Here is a 21,830-nt window from a genome sequence, read left to right as displayed (position 1 = left end):
ATACCGTTGTGCAGGAGTGGTGGGGCTAAGACCTGGGTCTGGCTTAATGGAGAGGCTTCTGAAAGGTTGCCCCATTCCCAGAGGGTAGTACCAGTCTCGGTAAGGATCACTTCTGTGTCACCATGAAATCCATTCTTCCTCCTCCTTCAAATGCAGGATTTAAAAGGATGCAAGACGGTAAGATGTGACTGTTTCAGATTAGCAATGCATTTGATGGTCTCTTTTCAGCATCCTGAGAATCTGCCTGTCATGCTTTGAAGAGGCTGAAACAGCTGAGTAACACGCTGCAGTTAAATTGTGGGAGTTCACTCAATTAATTTCAGTTATGTTTTACTACCCCCACCCCAAACTGTAATGTGAGATCAGTGTGTGTAATGCTTGTATATTAGTTTTCAACAGTGATACTGTAGAGACCATTCCAGTGTGTCACTTGCTGGTTTGAGGTGATGCATTACCTTTATAAACAGTGAAGGAGAAATGTGTATGGTTTTCTGAACAAGAGCTGATATATTCATTGAGTGTCCAGAAAAGAGGAGGCACAAAAGAGGAGATACTGTGGCAGGTAGAAGGAATTGAGAACTTGAAGGAAGGGGAAGCAAAAATATAAGTAGTGGAGGAGGAGTCTCTAAAGAGGACCATCCTTGTACTTTTAACTTGCACCTGTTTTGAGATGATCCTTTGCATACAGGAACAATAAATGCAACTACTATCTACTTCAAATACAAGGCTTTGAGTTAGTGTCACACAGTTGCATGCTTTTCTGGAACACAAGCAGCTCTTCAGGTGAAGATGTAAATGCTTCAGTGATGAACATTGTGCCTCACATGCTGCTGTGGTGCTGTATTGGAGGTGCTGGTATGTAGGATTTAGCACAGAAGTAGTGATGGAATGCTGCTTACCAGAGACATTTCTCGGGCTGTTTCCCAGACTGGACCTGTTGTTTAAGGACCTCTTGTTCAACTTGTTAATGCCTTAATCCTCTTCCCCAGTTAAGATGCATGCTATGACAGGGCTTGAGAGTTCAGCAACCCAGAGCAGCACTTGAATCATTACCAAGCTGAAGCATTTGCTTTGCAGAAAGCAAGTGGTTATATGAGTGATGGCAGAAAATGAAAATATTTGGGAATTAACATGATGTCTCTCCTCCCATGGCTTCCTTATGTTACAAAAGCACACCTGGAAAAATTATTGTGTCCAAGACTTAACTCTAGCCTGAGTAAGTGCACAACTATATTGTCAGAAAAAGGAACTTGCCTGAATGAGCTGGAAAGAGTAGGCAAAGGCATGTAGATAGAAATAAAAGAGTGACTTTTGAGCTATAGTTATCAGCCTGCTTGGAGAGTTTGAACCAGTTTGTGTTCAAAAAGTAGTTGAGTGGCTATATAACAACAGTTTAATGTCAGTGCATGACCGCTAAGAAGAGCAGTCCTTCCCCCCTTCTTTGCCCCTACCTGATCATGCCAGCACAATGAGATGGTGGGAATTGCAGCTTAACAGTTTGGATAAAAATTGGCAGTTTACTTTGGTTGCTCTTCAGCTGGATTGCTTTTAGAAACCTAAGAGTGTTAAATACCTACTTGATTTTTGTATTTTTAAGTGTCCTAGAAGTCAGCTAGTGGATAGGAAGCTCATACCGAAGTTTGAGAGGCTCTTAGATTCTTGAATTGGGGTTTTTTCAACCCTGCTTGCAGAGAAGAAAAGCATTCACAAACTGTTATATCTCAATTTCTTCCTTCATATCACCTAGATCTGACAGATAAGCGTGAAAGAGCCCTCTCCTGAAAAGGAAGCCATAAAAGAAGTCAAACACAGCATGCAGGAAAATGTGCTGCAGCCTGTAATTGTTCATGAACTGTCCCAGGTCTCCAAATCACTGGTGTGTAAAAGTTTGGTTTTTAGAATAGTCCACAAGACATGATGATTTGGGGAATAATAGAATCTAGGTTATATACTCCACAGAGTCTAGACTTTGTTCAAGACGTGTTTCTGTTAGCAGCTGAATTATTGCTGTTTTCTAAAGGAGCAGGTATGCTGTACTTGACGACCTTTTATCCGCATTCAAGTGGAGCATTAGATGGCTTTGCATCAAGTAACTAAAGCTTTGAATCAAAGTGAGACACTGGATTCATCCCTTTAGCTCATAGTGCTTTGATGTGGTTGTACCTTTCATTCCAGGTGATTTTGGTCTGCCTATTCTGATAGGACTTCTGATGGTTTACTTTAAGTGGTAAACAAGTATTCATTTAACAGGACCTTCAGCTTCTGTTCATAAAAGGACAAAATCAGCTAGGAAAGGGAGCCTTAAGTCTGCATGAAAGATCATGCTAGGCTTTGCATTGATTAACTAAATGAAGTAAGCTCTTGTTAACACATTTCCTCCTTCATTGATGGAAATCTTGTTTCTAAATGAAATTGTGTGAAAAGCAGTCTGGTAAAAGATGTCTAGGCTAGAACTGGATTTGCATTCTTCCTGTCTGGATGTGACTTTTTTGTATTCAGAGTAATGAAAAATACCTTGTTTCAAGATTCATCATGTCAGATGTGTAGTCTACAAGTATTACTGAGGGATTTATCTTCTCTTCCATCCTCTTAATGGTTACTGAACTAATAACTTTCAAACCATGAAGCACTGAAGACTTTAGGTACACTTAGTGTTGTGCCATGTGCTTTCAGTGTACCTCCTTTCTCTTGTTCACTTCTGAGAAGTCCTGAGGTGGCTGGTAAGATATTAAACACTCATCTGTCCTGGAAATCTGATAATACTGTGGTACTGCCAAAGTGCGTGATTCATTTGCATTGATGAATCCTGCTGTGAGTAAGGGATGGCTCTGCTTTCCATGCCAGGTGGGTCCCACCTTACGTGAGGTGAGCAGCTTTTGTGTAGCAAGGTTCTTGCTCATATCTGTCAGCCTTGAAAAGATCTGGTGCAGGAATACTGCAGGGCAAACCCACACAAATACACTGAACTGGTGTGCTGGAGCTGAAGTGTGCTGTCATCACTGTCTGTGTCCCCCAACAGCCTGCAACATGCTGGTCTTGAGAGGCTGGTGGGTAGAGCAGCTTCAGGGAGCCAGGGCAAGGGGACCTTGCAGCCACTGGGGTCAACAAAGCTCTTGGCTGGCACACAGTGGTAGGGGAGGAGAGGCTGAGTGTCAAACAAGGAGCAATTCAAACTGTTTTCTTAAGACTAGTCTGGATGAAGCTGTGGTCCCTGCAGTTACAGAATTTGAAACACGAAGTCTTGGAGTGTAGCTGTAGCCTCTTTTGTTCTTGTCATTACGTGGATTACTGCTGTGATTTATAAAATACAAATTGTCCAGGCTGTATTCCGGCTTCTCAAAAACAGGATGTATTATTGTTCTCTGAATTCTCATGATTTTTTATTTTTTTCCTCCCTCTGCATGCATGGCCTCCTCATGATGAAAGCATCCCAAACATTACTGAAACAGCATCTTCTCTTGAAAGGAATTTTAATCATCTCTCTTCGGGAACTTCTTCACTTCCTGTGACTTTTATTGATACAGTTGCTGTATGGGATGATATCTTAACAGGAAAAAAAAATAAAAAGAGAAATTACTTCCTGGGGTTAATGACTTCTCTTCCTCTGCTATATTTATGGAGTAGAAGAGGTTCCCTTTTTCGTGTCTAAGACTGACTTGGTTGGTTGTTCTGTATTCTTTGTCAGCAGGGTACTTTGCTTACTTACAATAGAAAGCAAGCAGTGGATTATACAGGGAGAAGCATAACAGTGAGAATCTCCTGTGACACTTTGTGTACATATGTTAACTGGTAAACAGTTCTTTCCAGGTGTTGGTTGTTTTTTCCCCAAAACAGGAAAAACTGGAGGGTAGCAGGTGTTCTGCATGTTTCTGTGAGCTGAGTGTGCTTACATGTGAACCTCGCTGTGTGTGTATGCTGTCATTTACTGTCAGTTAGCAGACTTCTATTGAGTGTCAGACTACTGAATCACAAACAGCTTGTATTTGGCTGTGGTCTTCCATATGGAAAATAGCTTCTGATAACCCCAACAGCAACCAAAAAACACACCCTTCATAGGCAGGATCTATATTGGAAACTTGCTTGTTGGTGGGAACTACTAGAAAGCACTCTGTGAAAACTGCTCCGGGGTAAAAGGATGTAAAGATCAAAAATAGGTTTTGTTCCTTTTGTCATTGCTAGAAGTTAGTGGATGCTCTGTGAGACTATTTTGTAGTGTTTGTTTTGGTAGGTAGACAAAGTTAGAAAATGATCTGGTGCTCTGTAGTGAAGAATATCTACTGCCTAGTTTATCTTTTTCAGTCTTGCATAAAAAGCATGTATCTTACTTAAACTTCTGCATTGGTGGGATGTTGCTGTATGTGTATTTGACCTGAGGAAGCTTGTAGGATTGCTTATCTTGGTGGAGCTCTGGATTGGCTGGATTTGTTCCTTCCTGGAAGGGGGGGGGGGAAGAAACCAAAACAAAAAAGAAAAAACAGAAAAACCACAACCAAACAAAAAACAAACCCACAGACACCTTGTTGCATGTAGCCTCCTTCTGAGAGGAACATGTGCAGTTGTACATCAGTTAACATACATTTGATGGGACTGATTAAGGAAAAGCAGAATTATTTGAGCAGAGACTTGTTCCAGCCCAGTTATCGCCCTGCCCCTTGACAGCAAGGAGCTTGGTGTGCTTTAGCTGTTTTCCTAGAGTATGGATAGTAATCCAGGAGTGCTGGAAAACTCGCTTTTGGTCATACTGCAGAATTGGAGGCCTGGCCTCTTGCAGTATTTTTGTAATAAAAAGCTATCTCTGTGGAGCAAGTTCTATGTGATATATATATATTTTTTTTTAATCGGGTTTATGAATGCTTTTTCTGACTCAATTTTGACTTTTATAACAGCTGCAGATTCTGTTCAACATTCTCACTTCCATGATAAATATAACTTCAAGTATCTGCTAAAGTTATTTTGGTTAGAATAGTGCTCATTTGTACTATAGCTATGCATTTCCCTGAGACATCATAGCTTTTCATACAGATGGAAGCAAACAATGCCAGTAGCTGTAGCAAAATGGGCAATTGAACAGCTGCAAAACATGGTTTTTGGCAAATGACACAGTTTGGATTAATCCATTATTTTTTTTTTTAATCTGTTATCTTCTGTTTAGCACTATGTTGAAGTAAATCACACCCAGCTCCATAGGAGCTGAATTTATATACTGCAGCCAAAATCCAATAGTGAGAGTGTTTGTTTGTTTATTTTAGATGAAAACTGGGATGATGATCAGCTGCTTGGATTTGAACCGTGCAATGAAAACCTTGTAACAGGTTGTAACATAATCAATGGGAAATGTGAATGTGACACCATTCGGACCTGTAATAATCCATTTGAATTTCCAAGCCGGGATACTTGCCTGTCTGCTTTGAAAAGGATTGAAGGTAAGCACTTGTCTTCAGTAATTCAGTTAGTAATTTTTCTGTGCATTTGGTGAAAAGCTAGGGTCTAGTTTAATGTTTTAGGATGACTTGAGTAGTTTCAGATAACTGTGGTCTTGTACTTTTCAGGAGATGGTTGCTGTTTTAGGGAAAGATAGGACTTCAGTAAGCTTGGCCTTCCAAGTATGGTGGTTTGAGAATGGAAGAAACTAATGCTTTGTGATTTGTGTGTTATGATGTTTACAGATTTTAAGACTTAAAACTGTTCTGTTTAGTTCGTGCTGCCTTTGCGTATCTTTAGCTGTAGAGCAGTGTGGAAAACTCTTTAGGTGGATTGATGTGACTAAACCATGAGTGAACACAGTGGATTTCAATAGCAAAGCCATGAAAAAGGAGTAGTTGTTGATTATACTTGTATCTTTCATAAACGTGTGAATTGCTGTTTTCTTTCAGTTCACATAATGTAGCATTGCTATAATGCTCATATTTTTCAATTTCTGTGTTCATTTGGTTAGAGTTGCATTAGGCCATGTATGTTTATGCTCCTGCACACATACATAATGGTTTCTTTGGGCTTTTCATGTTTGGTTTTTGTTTGGTTTTTTTTATGTTGTGGGGTTTTTTTTGGTCATTGTTGTTACTTATGGCAGAGCTGGAAATAAGTTAGCTCAAATACATCCAGTTGGAATTGAACTCCCTTGATGTATTTCTAGGATTGTTTTGAACAGCTGTCAAAGGCTTGATCTTGGTCCCTTGGTAAGATGCCATTATTACTGTTTGTTTTCCAAAGTGTCCAGGAACATTAAAAAATTAATTAATAATGTGAACCTGATTGATAGGCCTACTTTAAACCAATGTTTAAACCAATGTTTAAAGTCATATTGTAAAAGTAAATGTATTTGTAAGGCTACTAACTATATTTAAAGTTACTGTCTTTGAGTTACGGAAGTGTGATCTGATGTCCTTTATTGTATTTCCTTTGTGATAAGAAAGTTGGTTTTGAGCTGTGGACTTTAAACGAGGTCTTATGAGAATGTAGCTTATTACTGTCAGCTATGATGATCTCTAAAGGCGTGCAAGTGCTTTGTGTGTGGGTTTCATGTTTTTTTAGTTCTAGGAAGAGGAAAGGCACAACATTTAGTCTCTTGTTTGTTGCTGTGTAGTGGGCAGTAGCACATAGGGGTCCTTAAGTAACCTTACTCACTGCTTCTTTTTTTACTTGTGAATGTGTGATTAAGTCTGTAGTAGTTCAGCAGGGCTCTCTTGGCATGACAATTCATCGTGTTAAACTTGCAAAGTAATTCTGTTGTGGGATGCCTTTTCTTTTTTGCAGACTTGGAAGAAATGGGGTTAGTGTGTGGAATGGCGTAGCCAAAGCAGGTTGATTCTTTGAGTAGCTTGCCTTCAGCAACCTTGTGTTTCAGCAAATTCCCATTTAAAGAAGAATAGCATTTTAAGCTTAGCCACAAGGTAACAATGACCCTCTGGTATGACAGGAGCAGTTCAGTTGTCTTTCAGAGGGGAATGGGAGGGCAGTGGGGAAGGGCGTTCTTCAGAAGCCTCAGGGCACCAGTAGAAGAGCTGAGAACCTGTTGATTTTTAATCCTTTACAGACAGAAAGGGGAGTTGATGCAAATGATGAACAACAGTACCCTTAAATACCAGGAATATGGCAGTTAGAACAATCCAGCTTTTACTCATAAGAATGCGACTTTGCGTTTGCATACTCAGACTGTCAGACACTACTACTGAGGAATGTTTGAAGTTAAATCTATTTGTGCTTCCTAATAGAACACAGAAGTCATAGCATAACTTTGATTTAGCAGCATTTGACAGCTGTAGTCAGTCAAATTTGCCTACTGTGTTTTGCACTGTAAATGCCTATTCTCTCTTTCTGTAATTAGGATTGGGAATTGAATGCTAAATGCTTATGGAGGTTGTTTCTTTAAATGCATTACTTCTTGTTTTGGTAATTAAACCCAAATTAATGCTTCATCCTGTACCTAATGGAGAAGAAGAGTAACTTTTTTCTCCTTGTGCTTGCCATATCCCTGTTTGGTGAGTAAGCCAAGTCTCTTAGATTGAATGGGATAGCCACTTTGATGTGTCTGAGCCAGTGTTTACTGTTGGGTATTTCAGGCTTTCAAAGCTTATAGTCTAAAAGTTGAATTCATTTGGGAAGTCCGTGTGAAACACAACATAAGGGGTATGCAAACCAGAGGGCTTTTTGAGCACATTAGAATAGAAAAAGCTTTCAGTTTCTTTAAAGCCAGCTGAGTCTTAAACTTTAGTGTCATGTAAGATATATTAAATATATCTAAGATTTTCCTAAAAATCCTAAGTACTGATGTGTACTTGGCTCTTTTGGCTTGTCTGTTAAAGATAATAGCAGGAAGAGTGGAAAATTTAAGTCTCAAAATATTCTTGAAAGAATCTGCTGCCATAGGAAGTGAGACCAAGAGAGGGTAATCCAGGTTGTCTCTCCACACCACACTTGATGTGGATAATTAAATACACAATGTGATTTAAAAAAACCCATAAAGATATAAATGAGCACCTGAATGATGGATACACCATAATTGGAGTTTCTGAAGGGAACTTTAAGTGCCATCTAAACAGCTATTTCCATGTGGTTCATACTCTGAGGATACTTATTAGGTGACTGAAAATGTTTTATATTGTTCAGTGACATGTCACGCTAAGATTTTTTGGTATTTGTTATAAGGTTGTGTTAATGCATTTCTGTAACACAACTGGGGAAAGGGGAGATGCTTAATCCCATCCAGCTGAATGGGCCAGGTAGCTTTCCTTCTATGGAGGTAATCAGAAAGGTCCTATGAATTTTATTTTTGTAGCGCAGTTTATAAAGCACAGCTGAAACAGATTTATAACTTTACAGAATATTTGATAAATTGGAACCTAGAAAAATATTATTTAATGGCATCTAGAGAAATTCTGGCTTAAGCATTTCATTAAAGCTGCATAGCTATGTCAAGTTATTTTGGGCTGTATAAATTTATTTAACTGAGGACCTGTCTTTGTTTCCCGAGCAGTTCAGGCAAGACTGTTATAAATGCCAGTGATGCTGTATCAGTGTGGTTTGCTCATTTTGATTAAAATGAGTTATGTCACTTTCTTTGGTTTTTTGTTTCCTTTTGTTTTGAGTTTGGGTCTATCTTTTTGCCATTTCCTTGAAAGAAGGAGGAAGCGTGCAGTTAGGCTGCACCATCTATCCTGGGTGCACACAGACCTGTGCACAGGAGTCACTAGTTCTAATGTCAGCTGTACCAACCTACACAGCTCACTGAAAGCTACCTTTGCCTGCAGGTGTGGAGTCTGGTCAATAAATGTGACTTGGGAAATAACAAGCATGTGCCAAACACCTGAAGTCCCATTTCCAGATACAACCATGTATGTGAGAAGGGGTGGGGGTTTTTGCATGTACTTCAGTTTCTCATGTCTTTTTGTGCTCATACCTTCCCTTTTAAGTGCCTCTCCAGTCATCTTCCTTTTTTTGAATCTAATTTTAGATTTTAAAAAGTCTAATCTTAAGCTTTTCAGAAGTGAAGACCACACACAGCTTGGGCTTGATGTCAGTTCTGGCTTGCTTTCTCAGCTAACCCAAAGTTTTCTCTTGTTACCTTTATATAGGATCTTTCTATCCCTCTTGGCTTGTGTCTGCCTGCTTGGCTGGGCCCCTCATATCTTGTTCTACATTTACTTTTCCCTACCTCCTTTTCTTACTTTCTTTGCCTACCTGTCTTATCCTGTTTATACCCTAATTGGCTTAAACAAGGCATATGAGGCAAATAGGACCACTTTTCTGTCCTTCCTTCCCAAAATCAGGCTGCACGGACTCTAACATCATGTTGCTTACATGTCATTAACAGGGCCAAAAAGCCATGTTCTTTATTTTATGTCTCAAAGTCTTACTCTGCCCTGAGCTGTGGAAGCCTCTACTGAGGGTAGCCGGTTTAATCTCTTCTTAAATATATGTAACTTCTGTAGGGATGCTGATGTCTGTTTGAAAGAAAATACTGAGAGGCTAACGTGGGACCTCAGTAATATAGATAGTGAAGGCAGTTGTCGCCACCTCTTCCCCTTGTTTTTCCTGGAAATTGGAGGATTGCATAAACTTAAGGGATTGATTTTTGTCATAGAACTTGGTGGCTAGCTTCTAACTAATCTTTGTATAGGCATACTGCAAATACTAAAAGACTTCTTGCTTGAAAACAGTATCATATATAAAGCATGCTTATGCCTTAGAGGTCTCTGAGCCTTGTTACGAGGCTTAAAGTGCCTGCTTCTCTACATGGACCATCAGTCAGCCTTCATATAGAAGGCTTTTACAAGACGTCACAGAACCATTCTGCTATGAGGAAATGCACACATTTAGGGGTAGAAAGAAAGTGTCTGGAAAAGCTATTGCATACCTGAATAATAAGATTACTGTGTTGGTGTTTTGTTGTTTAAAATGCTTTTGGTTATTGTCTTGATGAGTGCCTGCTCTGATATGGTTCAGGAAATCCTGTGTTCTTGAGCTTGGAAAGTCTGTTTATATTCAGGAGACTGCTAATGATGACAGCTTGGTTGAACTTGAACTGCTGGAGTGGACTGTGGAAAATATGGCTAGAGGGTGAAAAGTGAGGAGATGCCATCTGTCTGCTGAGCTGCAGCAATGGGCAGAAGTATAATATGCTGCATCCATGCATTCTTGTAGTCAAGAATTAGCTACAGACAATACAGACAGTTTGTCAGACTTTGTGTGAGACACTGAGAACTGGGGGTGAGGGAAGCAAAAGAAGTAATTTTTTCATCAAGACACATTTGTAGGGCATTGGTAGGTAGTAGTGTTGAAAATCTGTTGTGTAGTACAAGTCTAGTTATCTCAATCTTGCCTAGTACGTATTAGTCACTAGGAAGTCAGTATCTGAAGTGACCCAGCCTCAGGAGTTTCAAAGGCTGTGTTCTGGTTCTGAGATCTTCTTTCTCTTCATTTATGCTGGACTCTGGCAGCAGTTCAGGTAGCCCAGCAGAGCTTTAAAGAGCAGGAACCCAAGGATGTTTTTGAGCCCGCTCCTCCTCCTATACCAGAGCAGGTCAGGATCTGTGCTCTTGTGAGCTGCCAATGGGATCACAGTGTGCCTTGCCACCTAACCCCTTCAGAAGCAGCTGTAGGTCTTTGAAATGGTGACTTGCTCCTTCATGTTCCCTGCTGGAACAGCAATCTCCTTTTCGCTCTGGGAAGTGAAGGGAAGGGCACCTGTCAGAGGCATCCAGTCTTTCACTAGGTGGGCTGTACTTCAGGTTGGGATCTCTTCAACCGGACTTGCTAAGGACTTCAGTCTGCAGATTCTTTGAAAGAATGCATGCTTCTACTAGCTTGCTTCTTTAATTTGGCAGCAGTGTGTGTTTGATAATACCAGCTACTGGTGTGGCATAGAAAGGTGTTCTTGAGTACTACAGAGAAGCATAAGTGCCACCTGTCATAGCAAAGGTAGTGGTTTTCTCTCTCAAATTCTCTCACTGTACACTTGACCTCTAAGAGGAGAAACTAATTGACTTTATTGGTTTATACTCTACCAAGAGCATAAGCATGTTCCATGTCAAAGTTAAGCCTAGTCTTTATACAGAACATATGTGAAGAATAAATGTAAAGAATAAAATTTTTTACCTTTTTTGGTAAAAGATATGATTATTGCTGTAGGTAGACACCCTTCACCATTCTGTCTGCATGTAAAACCTGCTGTTGATACAAAGCTATTGAAATAAGAGTTGCTTCTTAGTTACCTGGCTTGTGCCTTTCCAAGCTGTTCAGAGCTGTCCTTCATAGGTGAAAGGAAAAGGCCTCTTAAGTTGCTGGCATCTATTAAGCTGGCTTATTGCAACATACTCCTTGCATTCCATTATTTTTTACATGTAACTGAATAACTTCATGCTGGCAAATGTTGCAATACTTGTTAGACCGGTCATGGAATAACAAATATGAGAAGGTAATTTTATTCTGAATGCTTGTTTGGTGGTGAAGTCTGATTTTGTTAAACTTTCAAATGTGCTTAGTCTGATATACTTTCCACTCCTCTTGCATAACAATTAACGTACGTTTTTGCTTAAATAACTGAAGTTTGAAGGTTGGCATGTGTTCGCATGCGGATTGTGGAATGCGGTTGTGGCAGAGGCCCAGATTTTACTCTTGAACATGCTTATGAGAGCCAAGTAAATATATTTGAAGGCAGAATTTCACATGAAACACAGGAAAATAGCAGTATAGGTTTCTGGCTTTGTTTCTGAATGCATAGATACAGGAGGAGGAAAATATTTGATGTGGAAATATTACAGATCAGGAATACTGTTGTAAACTGGAATCTACAAAGAAATCTTAAACAAACCCCAAAATTGAAGAACTTGCTTGTTAGTTGTTGACAGAGTTTTGTGACAGTGGCACATCTGGCAGTGCAGTTGCCTTCACAGCATAAGAGAGGTGTTAAATTTGCAAGATTTGTCACTTTTTTGACTCTAGCTCCTCAGAGTGCTGTTCCCTGATCAGAGAAGTATGATCTTTTTCTAATGTATTGGCTCCCTTAGCATTTCCTGTTTTTAAGATGAGTTCTTGCACAGAGAACATGTGTGCCATGAAATTTCAATCTAAAGGTAAGAAACTTTGCAGAAATTTCAGGAACATATTGAATAACATATGACTTTCATATTTCTGTATTGATGTGGCTGCATACCTAATTTTAGGCTTAATTAGATGATGAATAATACTGTATCTGTATTAATGGGAGAAAACGGCATTGCAGAAACTGTTTGGGAAGATTGAACAAAGAACCCCAAACAGAGCAGCTGGCTAAAAACCCGCAACCTTGAAGTGTTAGCATCACAGAAATTACTTAGGATTGTAACTTACACTGTCTTCACGCTTCTGGTTTTTCCTTGCTGTTTTATGCTAATGTGTGATGTTTTTGCTATGGTATAACTGAGCTTATTGTATTTCTGTGCTGCACTTGCTCATGTGAGCTGCTGTGCAGATGTCACCCTTGACTTTTCCTCTGCATCCAAATCTCTTGGGTATGTAACGCTTACAAAGAGGGTACTGGATTTTCAGTTTGTGACACTTCAGTTTCCTCCAAACTTGCTGTTTCAGAGGTGGTTGTGGACAGAAGTGCAGCCTTAACTGTAGGCCTTGGGGTAGGACTGTATGACAAATGCAGATATGCACATCAGATATGTGGATGGTCAAAATGTGGTTGTTCCTAGAGACAAAGGAGCATTCTTGTGTTTTTTCTGTTTCAAATGCTCACCTGCATTCATCCGAAACTGAATACAAGGTTGCTTGTACCTGGAGCCTCTGTAAGAGAAGGCAAAGAAACAAGACCTCTTACAGCTGATATGATCTTGCTTTTGGGGAACTTCAGTGCCTTCCAAATGCTCTCTTCCCTGTTGGCAAGTAGGCTGTGCTGAAATATGTCCACTTTAACTGCAGTGGCAAGTTACAGGGTTTAATGAATGCTTGACCTTAACTTCTGTTAAAGCTGGGGAGAGAAAATGGAGCATGTGACTTTGAGGAGAATGCTGCTCGATGCAGCATTGATGTAAAGGATCAAAAGTTATCTGCATGTGACAGAAGAGACCTGAGCAAAGATCTTGAATTGAATGGTGCGTAAACATTAGGCTAATGTTGCATGCCAGCAGGAAGCTATATTCCTCTGGCACTTGTGTGCTGGGTCACAGGTCTTGTTTTTACAGGGCAAGTCTTGTTTGGATATATGTAGCATTGATGTTGACAGAGATAACTAATGTTGGATGAATGTATCCGGTGGTAGTGGTATCAGTGACACACTGATAATGAGGAACAATTTAATAATGAGGAACAATTCATTGGAAAATAAAGTGGTCATTTTTTTATCCTCTCCAGTAACTTCACAGTTGTCTCTTTTATGAAAGAAAATTACAAAATGTTGGTATAATTATGAATAGTTATATTGCATGGTGACAAATTTATTTTATCTGTCTCCAAATTTAGGCCTTGAATTATTTTGTGAAGTGTTGTTGCTGTTTTCTAATTAGAACAAACACCACACAGCTTCCACAGCATCAGACTAACTTTTCTGTGGACTAGAATGAAGCATTACCAGCAAAATACTCGTCTTGGATGGATGGAGATTACAGTTGAAGCAAGACCCTGTGAACCAGTTAGGTTTCAGAGAAACTGGTTTGGTTGGGTTATCCCATGCAGAGGATGGAAGTTGGAAGGGGAAAGGAGAAAGAACAGTGTTTCTGGAAAACTTCCTTTGGTTGTACTTTGGGACAGGCTGCAGATAGGATGCTTAATAAGCTTTTAAATGGAGCAAGAATATTCATATAGCTGTAACAACAGTACCCTTTTCAAGATGCATGAGACACTAACTCAGTCTGACTTAAACATTCCAAAAATGTGTATGAGACTGTTCTTTAGCTGTGTTCACTATTAAAAGATGAAACACTTCTTCCTTCTATATAAAAGCACTTGCTAATTAATACAGTAGTAGATGTCCCTATCTATAGTATAGGTGTCCCTATGGTATAGATCAATATATCTATAGTATAGATATAAAAATTTTGCTCTGTAAGAAAGCAAAATCAGTAATGCTTGTAATGGAATTTATATTGGTATGATAAGAAAACCAAAATTATTCGCTGACCAAACATGTTGGTTGCTTGTAATTAAACACCCCCCCCAAAAAAAAAACCCTACCAAAATATAAACCTGCAAAAAACCCAAACCAAAACAACCAGTGTTCTGTGCATTAACTTGTCTAATATGGGATTTGATGTGCATTTTCGCTGTTGATTTTTCTATGCTGGTAAATATAGGGGAGTTTTAATAGCTGGTTGAACATTTGGGGCCTAGCTGAGCTCATGTCCCCATCATCTTCAGTGCAAGGTTCTGCTCGACATTGCTGTCAGCAGTGGTGCTGATCTGCACCACTGAGGGAAAGAGCCTCTGGTTTGTTTCTACATTCGGCAGAAGTGTATCAAAGGCTTCAGTGTAATAACCTCTGGAAAATAATGTTCTAAGTTGGATACTGTCCTAGATCTGTGCTGAGGCTGTGTATTGCCCTCCTACAACCCTTTGCTCCATTGGTTAGTCTGTTTTAGTGTACATTGTGAATCATTTCAAATAGAAGACTTGACCTGCTGTTCCACTTCCTTCATCTCATTGCTGTTATCCAACAACCTGAAGAATATTTAGTCTGGGACCATTTTATTTCCTACAAATGGCAAAGTTTCGTGCTGTGTTAAGTGAATTCTAGAATCAGCAAGGTTGTAAACAACCTGTAAGATCATCAGGTCTGTAGCTCATCACGTCTAGCCATGAGGTACCTCTAGGAAACCGCCCTTTTATTATTAGCTGGTGTGATTATTTTTCTGATAGAGGAACACCTTTGGAGAAGAGCACTACTACTATAACAATTAAAAATCATGTCCAAATCTCTTTGTATGTGTGGTTAACTACTTCTCATCTTCCAATGGGGTTGGGTGGAAATTTTTTTTAAGGGGACTTTACTAAGGTTGCTTCTCCAGATTATGGGTGCGCATTGGTTCAGTAGCATTAGATCTGTCTGATACTATGTGACAAATCCACTGTCTGCCCTTCCTGTTTCTTAAGAGGGGAGTGTGTGTGTGTGTGTGCGTGTGCAAAACTATTTGGGGTTGTTCTGTAGCCTTGACTGCTTCAGTACAGCCTGATCTAATGATCTAGGGAGGAAGTTCTGTTCTGAGCTTATTGTTCCTGTTTACCTGTTACTGTGCCCTTCTAGGCTCCATATGGGGAGGTGTTGCTTGATGGCACCTTCCAGACCCCCAGACAAGCCCCTGCATAAAACTTTTCTTCATAAGTTCCTCTTACAAAGACCTGTGAGAAGAATTTTTGCCTTACCTTAGCATAATAGCAGGGGTGCAGCTCACAGTATAAATAAGTCCAAATGTCTGTTCCAGTGTATGGAAGCTATCTAGTTGTAAATGGGCTTTCAGGACTTGGTTCCACCTTTCTTGGTGATACTGCAGTGAGATGGTGCTCTGGCCAGTAGGCTTACGTGATGATCCTGAGTGCTGGTGATGTGTGTGTGTGCTTCATGGATGCTTAAAAACAAAATGACTGGTCTCCAGACACTGGAGCATGTCAGCTTGCTGCTAATATGTTGGGGGCAGATGTTTGTGCTTCTAGTTACTGATAAAGGATTCCTCTATACAAATGTAGAGGGTCTTCCTTCCTCATTCATCAGTCAACTTATATAATGTACAGATGTACATTAAATAGCTTATCTAGAATCAAACATGCTAAAAGCTGTAAATTCTGTCTTTCTGTTCAGAAGAGGTTAAGCTTTCACTAGCTCTTAGCTTCAGTTAGGAAGAGAACAAATAGTACTTTTGTATATCAACTTTTTTCTGGAGACATGTAAAGAATTGTTGTCATAGTGACAAACCAGTCTACATAATTTAAGGTGCTAGAATTTAAATGACTTGTCAGATACCTATGTCAGAATCGCAGCTTCTATAAATGAATGCACTAATATGTTAAATGTTAAACATGTTTGACTTTAACATGTAACTTTAGAAGGGCAAAGAAAACACTCTTGATTTAAAACAAACAAACAAAAACACCCAAAGCCTCAAAACTGGAAACTTAAATCTGCTTTTGACCTCTGGGTAGGAGATGCAGTCACATATAGCAGCAGAGGAAATGCCTGACATTCTAGCCATCTGAGCTGGGCTTCCAGCTCTTTGGCACACCTACATGTGTAAGTCTGATTTTTTTTTTTTTTTTTTTTCTTTTTCTTCTCAGTTGTCATTGCAGGCTTCTTGTAGAAGTGAAAAGGGGGCACAGTAGTGCCAAAAGTAACTTTATTATTATTATTTTTTTCATCCTTTTGCTTTGGGTCTTTCTGTAATATGTACTAATTACTTTGAGTGTTTGCAACACGTTCCTAGTCTCCTGTACGTTTTTAGAAGCCAGGTTAGAATATTAGTATCAAGATTTTACAACTCAAGTAAAAATACTGTATTTTTAATAAGCTGATCTGATTTCTTCTGAAGACCACTTCAAATGTCAAAAACTGTCCAGTAAGCTTGTGACTGATATACTGTACTGGAATGTTGGATAGAAAACATGATAGAAAATGTTATCAGATATTTTACAAGTGCTGTGTTGTTCCAGTTTGTGGGCAGTGTGGGTATTCATTACCTGCATAGATCACATGTGATAGAAGACTTAAATAGTAATCTCAGTGCTGCTGCTTTTCAGGAGTCTTGCACTCCATACTGCCACACCAGCCGTAGAGTTAGAGCATATACCTGTCTGTGACACTTTTCAAAGCAACCAGTCGTTACCTGCCCTCTGTGAAAGAGAGGAAAAAAAAAAAGCCACTGCTTTCTGCTTCCAGCAGTAAGTGGATAGCTTCTGCTGGGGCTTTGATGTCCTGCAGAGTAGGGAGACTGGGTAGACAAACACCTTGAGCCTGGATCAACCCTGCTAGAGCTAGACAGGTACTAGGAGCCAAATGCTGCCTGTCTTCTTGAACTGGATCTCTCCATGAACAAGGTGCTAGCAACCACAAGAAGTCATGAATAAGAGCAGAGTAAGGCAGGACTCCCCATCCTCCCTTTCTTGGAACCTGAAAACACCAGGTGAGCCAAGCAAGATTAAACGAGTGTGTATGCATGATGAAATGAGAAAGAAATACCTATTTTTTATTTTTTTTTTTCCCAGACATCTCTTCCTAGTGTTGGAGAGTTAAATTGCTTAAACAGATCAGCCTGCTAGTGCTGTTTGTTATGTGGCATTAGTTGTGTTAAGCAAGAAATCAAGTACTTCAGGAAAGTGGAATTTTGGGAGAGCATACAAGTAACTGAGGCTGGGTGGGACTTTGATCCTGATTCACTGGCCCATACCTGGATAGCAGAGCTCTGATCATTATAAAGAAACAGGTGAACTGATTGATTCACTGACAGGTCTGCATCTCTTACAAAGCATGTAATGCATAACATCTAGTGAGCAAGTCTGAGGCAGAGTTCCAGAGATTTGATACGCGGTTTGACTCCACAACTCATTGAAGTCGTAAAGTAGGTATGCTTTATTCAGCACTGAGGTGCATGGGGATAGTTCCTGCAAAGTATGCACACCCAGGGTCGTTTTTCCCTTTACATTTATTCTCTTAAGATATACATATGCATTAGATTACTGATATGCCTATGCATATTTAGTATCTATCCCTGCTTCATATTATAATGAGCTAGAAGGTCCTTTGTGCCTCCACAGTGCCCCAGATTCATTGAAATGAGAAGGAAAATGGCTTCCCTTCTCAGCATGTTGTGTTCCAGTTTAGAGTTTTTTTATTACTGCATAAAATTATCTTAACTTTGTCAAGATATTTTTAAGTGATTCCTTAGTATTTTTGAAAACTCTGACTCTGGTGGGATTTCTGAACCAGGTCTATAGGAGTATCATATAAACGGATAATACTGCCTGAAAACAGCTTACTGGCTGTCTGAGTAAGCTACTTGTTCAAATAAGGTGTAAAGGAAGACTTTGGCTGAGCTCTAATTAACGGCCCCTTATGAGGACTGTCCTGCATAAAGGACTGTAGTTTACTGTGGTATTCTGCAAGTTCCTTAGGTTGCAGCCGAGTTTTGACAGAGCTGTTCAGTACCAACCTGAATTGAGATTAAATGAAACCTGAAAACTGAGATAAAGATATATCTTCACGATAACACATCCCTAGCTTCTTTTGAATGATACTGTGATGTTATGTGAATAGCTTTCTACATACAGACTAGAGTTTGAACAGTCCCTGTTGGGAAGCTTTCTGTGCTGAGCCATTGTTGGTTTGGTCCAGGAGGCTGCAGAGAGAAGCAATCCTTGCCTGGCATTTATGCACAGTCCTACAGCTCTGAAGTATTGCTTTGCCAACACCTTAATTCCAACAATCTCTATTTTGCTTCTTAAACCCAGGGACTATTGCTGTGAAAGCTACTAGCTTGTTGACAAGGAAAAGAGATTTCCTTTCTAGCAGAAATTTAGTCTGTCTTTACATCTGCAATCCACAAAACTCATCACTGAGTCACTGAGTTTCAGTGGTTTCACATGGTTTCACATCAAAGTACATGTGCACCCCTTCATCAGAGTGGTAGTTCTTACATGCCTGTTTTACATCTGTACCTTACAAGGCTGAAATCCAAATCTGTGAAATACACGGCAAGAAATGAAACTTGCTGAAATATGCCTCTTTTTTAATTTATACATATATATATTCCCACCCCCCAGGAGCCCAGCAGAGATCTGAATCATGGCTAGCTCTACAGTACTGGCTCTTCTGTGATGGATCTTCATCTTATCTTTTTTCTTAACTCAGCTTACCATGCCTTTTAAGGGGGAAAGTTGCCATAGGCTGCGGCTCAGGAACTTTGGGGAGAGTGCAGGGATTGCTATGGATTGGAGGAAAAAAGCTTGAGAAGGCAAAGGAAAAATGTCAGAAAGACAGGACTTACAGCTGCATAGTGCTTGTTTTTCAGTTGGTTTTGTTTTGTGGTTCTTTCAGTCCAGAAGGAAAAAAAAAAAAGCAGTCCACCAAAACAAACAAAACTGAAATATCCAAACCTGTCTGTTATTTACTAGAAAATCTGTAGTAAGTGTAGCTCAGAAGTGCTCCTGGCTTATCAGGGTTACAAAACTGCTGGAACCTGAAGCATCTGTGAGGCTATACCCTAGTAAGAATACGAGATGACTTCAAATTACATTGTGAATACTGCATGGAGGAAACATGTCTTACATGGAAAAGAGTTGTTTGTTACCTGGCTATGTCTGTGTGAGATACGTTCTTTCAATGTGGCTTTGATACAGTTTTGTTTCTTAAAAAGAAAAAAGGAAAGATGCAGTATGCTGCGCTGTGCTTTGTGGGAAGGTGGTTTTGACCAGTCCAAATTGAGTGAGTGATACTTCCTTTCTCATCTGTGTTTTGTGTAAACAAAAACTGACCTAGTTTAGGCATTAAAGTGCTTCTGGTTTTGAATCCCAAGTGGAAAAGGGGGCGTTTGAGTTTATGGCCTGGCAAAAAGAGGGGTTTCTGCTAGCTGCTTGCCTGAAGGAGTTCCTGCCTCTGTACTCTTCTGTGTCCCTGTCCCTGTTGCCTTGGCATGCTGTGCTGTGGGTCCGTGTTGTGAACTGGGCAGGGGAATCCCTTGAGCCGCTGGGGCCAGCAAAGATTCTTTATTGACAAACTTTCATGTAGACGGTGTCATTAGGAAACAAGGCTTTTGTCATTCTGCTGTTTTTGTCTCTCAGTCTCTGCCTTTCCCTCTTTCCTGCCCACGATTGCTTTTGAGGTTTATCAGATTCCGGCAGTTCTGCCAAATGGATAGGGGTTTTAATGATAATATTATATGGTAAGTGCTGAAAATGGGCAGCTGACTATGAAAGAGACTATACAACATGAAATCAATAAAAGGTAGCAGAGAATCTACTGGAGCTGGAAGAGAGATGAAGAGAAATACGCTATGACTCCCTAAATAGCTAGAAAAACTTCAGTTGAAACTCTCAGTATCTTGGATGCTACAGAATACAATTCTGAAATGAAGGCACAGGAAACCAGGACTGATAATTTCAATGCTAGTAAAACTTTGTTCTCTCTTCTGTGTCAAATCCTTCCAGTTGCGGGGCAGGAGAGGGGAAAGGTAATAATATGGTAGAAATGATAATTTGAGGCTCTAGATGCCACTAGGTGGCAGAACCCCTGCATCTCTTCTGTGGATGTCTCTTGCTGTGTTTTGATTCTTTATCTGAGTATGTAAAAAAAAAAAAAAAAATACTTTTCAGCTATAGTGGAATGAGAACAGACATCAGTAGGGATGCTTAGATGTGATCCTGATAGGGTTATATTAGCTGTTGTTAGAGGAAACATGCAGGGCTTTCACTACTTGATATCCTGTATTTTTCAGCATTCTACATCCTCTGAAAAGCCTGCTGCTCAAAGCAGTTGCTTGCATTTAGAAGTCAACACATGACTCTCTTCCCCTGTTTCTTGGTTCCATTGTTAATAGATCAGAAATGAGGAGATGACAATGATATTTGAAGAATGCATTGTAAGGAGTGGTGGCAGTGGCTGGAGCATGGAGATGGTGAATGGTTTAACATACAGTGGAAGGCATGATTTTTGAGTGTCAGGAGCTTACGGTGTTGTAGAGTGACTCGTTTCCTTTGGCGAGATGTTTATAGCTGAATAAAGTTACCACTTGGAAATAAGTGTGTCTTGAAGCAATACCTATTAATAAGTATCGTTAATAAGGTTCATCTTCTCTTAGTGCTACTCTTCAATTGCAATGTGCTTGACAATCACTCTGGGAGATTTTTAGGTTAGTTTTATTTGTTTTATTGCTATTTTGACCTACAGAGCAGCTGGGAAGGTGACTGAGAACAGCCAAAGAATAGGGTCACTGCCTGCCTGTATTTACTAATAGAGGTCTATCTAGGTAATTGGTGTGAGGATGCGATAAATTCTGCCGTTTTTCTTGGACGTCTGCATACAGTGATACCTGGGGTATAGCCCTTGTCTTGCATTTGGACATACAGTGAGACCAAGCCAGAAGGGAGCCACATCCTTTTGATCTACTTCATAAATAAACAATCTTATCTAATGAAGACCTTGACTGTTGGATGCTTAGGAATGAGTCTGAAAAATAATAAATGATAAATCTGAAAGCAACCGTATGGGTTTCTTTCTTTAGGTGCTGTATATTAGGAACATCTTCTAGATGTTTCAATTTGGAGTATTAATACTGATTAAAAGTGAAGTGTCTGATTTTAAAGCAACTTGATCAAGGCTTTCAAAAGGGGTTAGAATCACTTAACAGAATGTGATGTCTGCTTTGAATTTTTTATACAGTTGTCTACTCTGCAACAGGGCAGTTTAATACAGATACTTCCGTTCATCTGTGAAGAAATGGGAGCCTATTCAATTTGTTTGGTACCTGATGGATATTTATAAGTTCATTTTTCAGGTCCGGAATAGTCACATGAATGAGAATGAACTTGTCAGTGTGGTGTCTTGGAGGAATTGTACAAGTCTTATTTCTCAGTATTTCTAAATAAAAGTTTGCATGCAGAAGGTTTCTTTAGACTTCTAATTTTTGTCCAGTGCTAGTCAGCTGTGCACAGTCTTCTTAATCCTTCATCTTTCTAGAACATCTACTGTGCCTGCGCTTAACTGTCTTTTTCCCAGCTGTGCTGCATCATAGAATCATAGAATCAAAGAATAGTTAGGGTTGGAAAAGACCTCAAGATCATCTAGTTCCAACCCCCCTGCCATAGGCAGGGACACCTCACACTAAACCATCCCACCCAAGGCTTCGTCCAGCCTGGCCTTGAACACTGCCAGG

At 39.8% G+C, this 21,830-nt stretch overlaps 1 protein-coding gene across 2 annotated transcripts in view; it reads left to right on the top strand.

Moving 5' to 3' along the window:
• Positions 1 to 21,830, top strand: part of CRIM1 (cysteine rich transmembrane BMP regulator 1) — a 212,441-nt gene that overhangs the window by 9,003 nt on the left and 181,608 nt on the right. For both annotated transcript variants that reach the window (XM_065680092.1, XM_065680091.1), the window contains exon 2: positions 5,250 to 5,423. In XM_065680092.1, the coding sequence (XP_065536164.1) occupies positions 5,250 to 5,423 (174 nt within the window). The remainder of the gene's footprint in view (positions 1 to 5,249; positions 5,424 to 21,830) is intronic.

This window comes from Lathamus discolor, chromosome 5 (genome assembly GCF_037157495.1).
Source record: "Lathamus discolor isolate bLatDis1 chromosome 5, bLatDis1.hap1, whole genome shotgun sequence".
Taxonomy (NCBI): Eukaryota; Metazoa; Chordata; class Aves; order Psittaciformes; family Psittacidae; genus Lathamus; species Lathamus discolor.
This window is presented reverse-complemented; position numbering and strand designations above follow the sequence as displayed.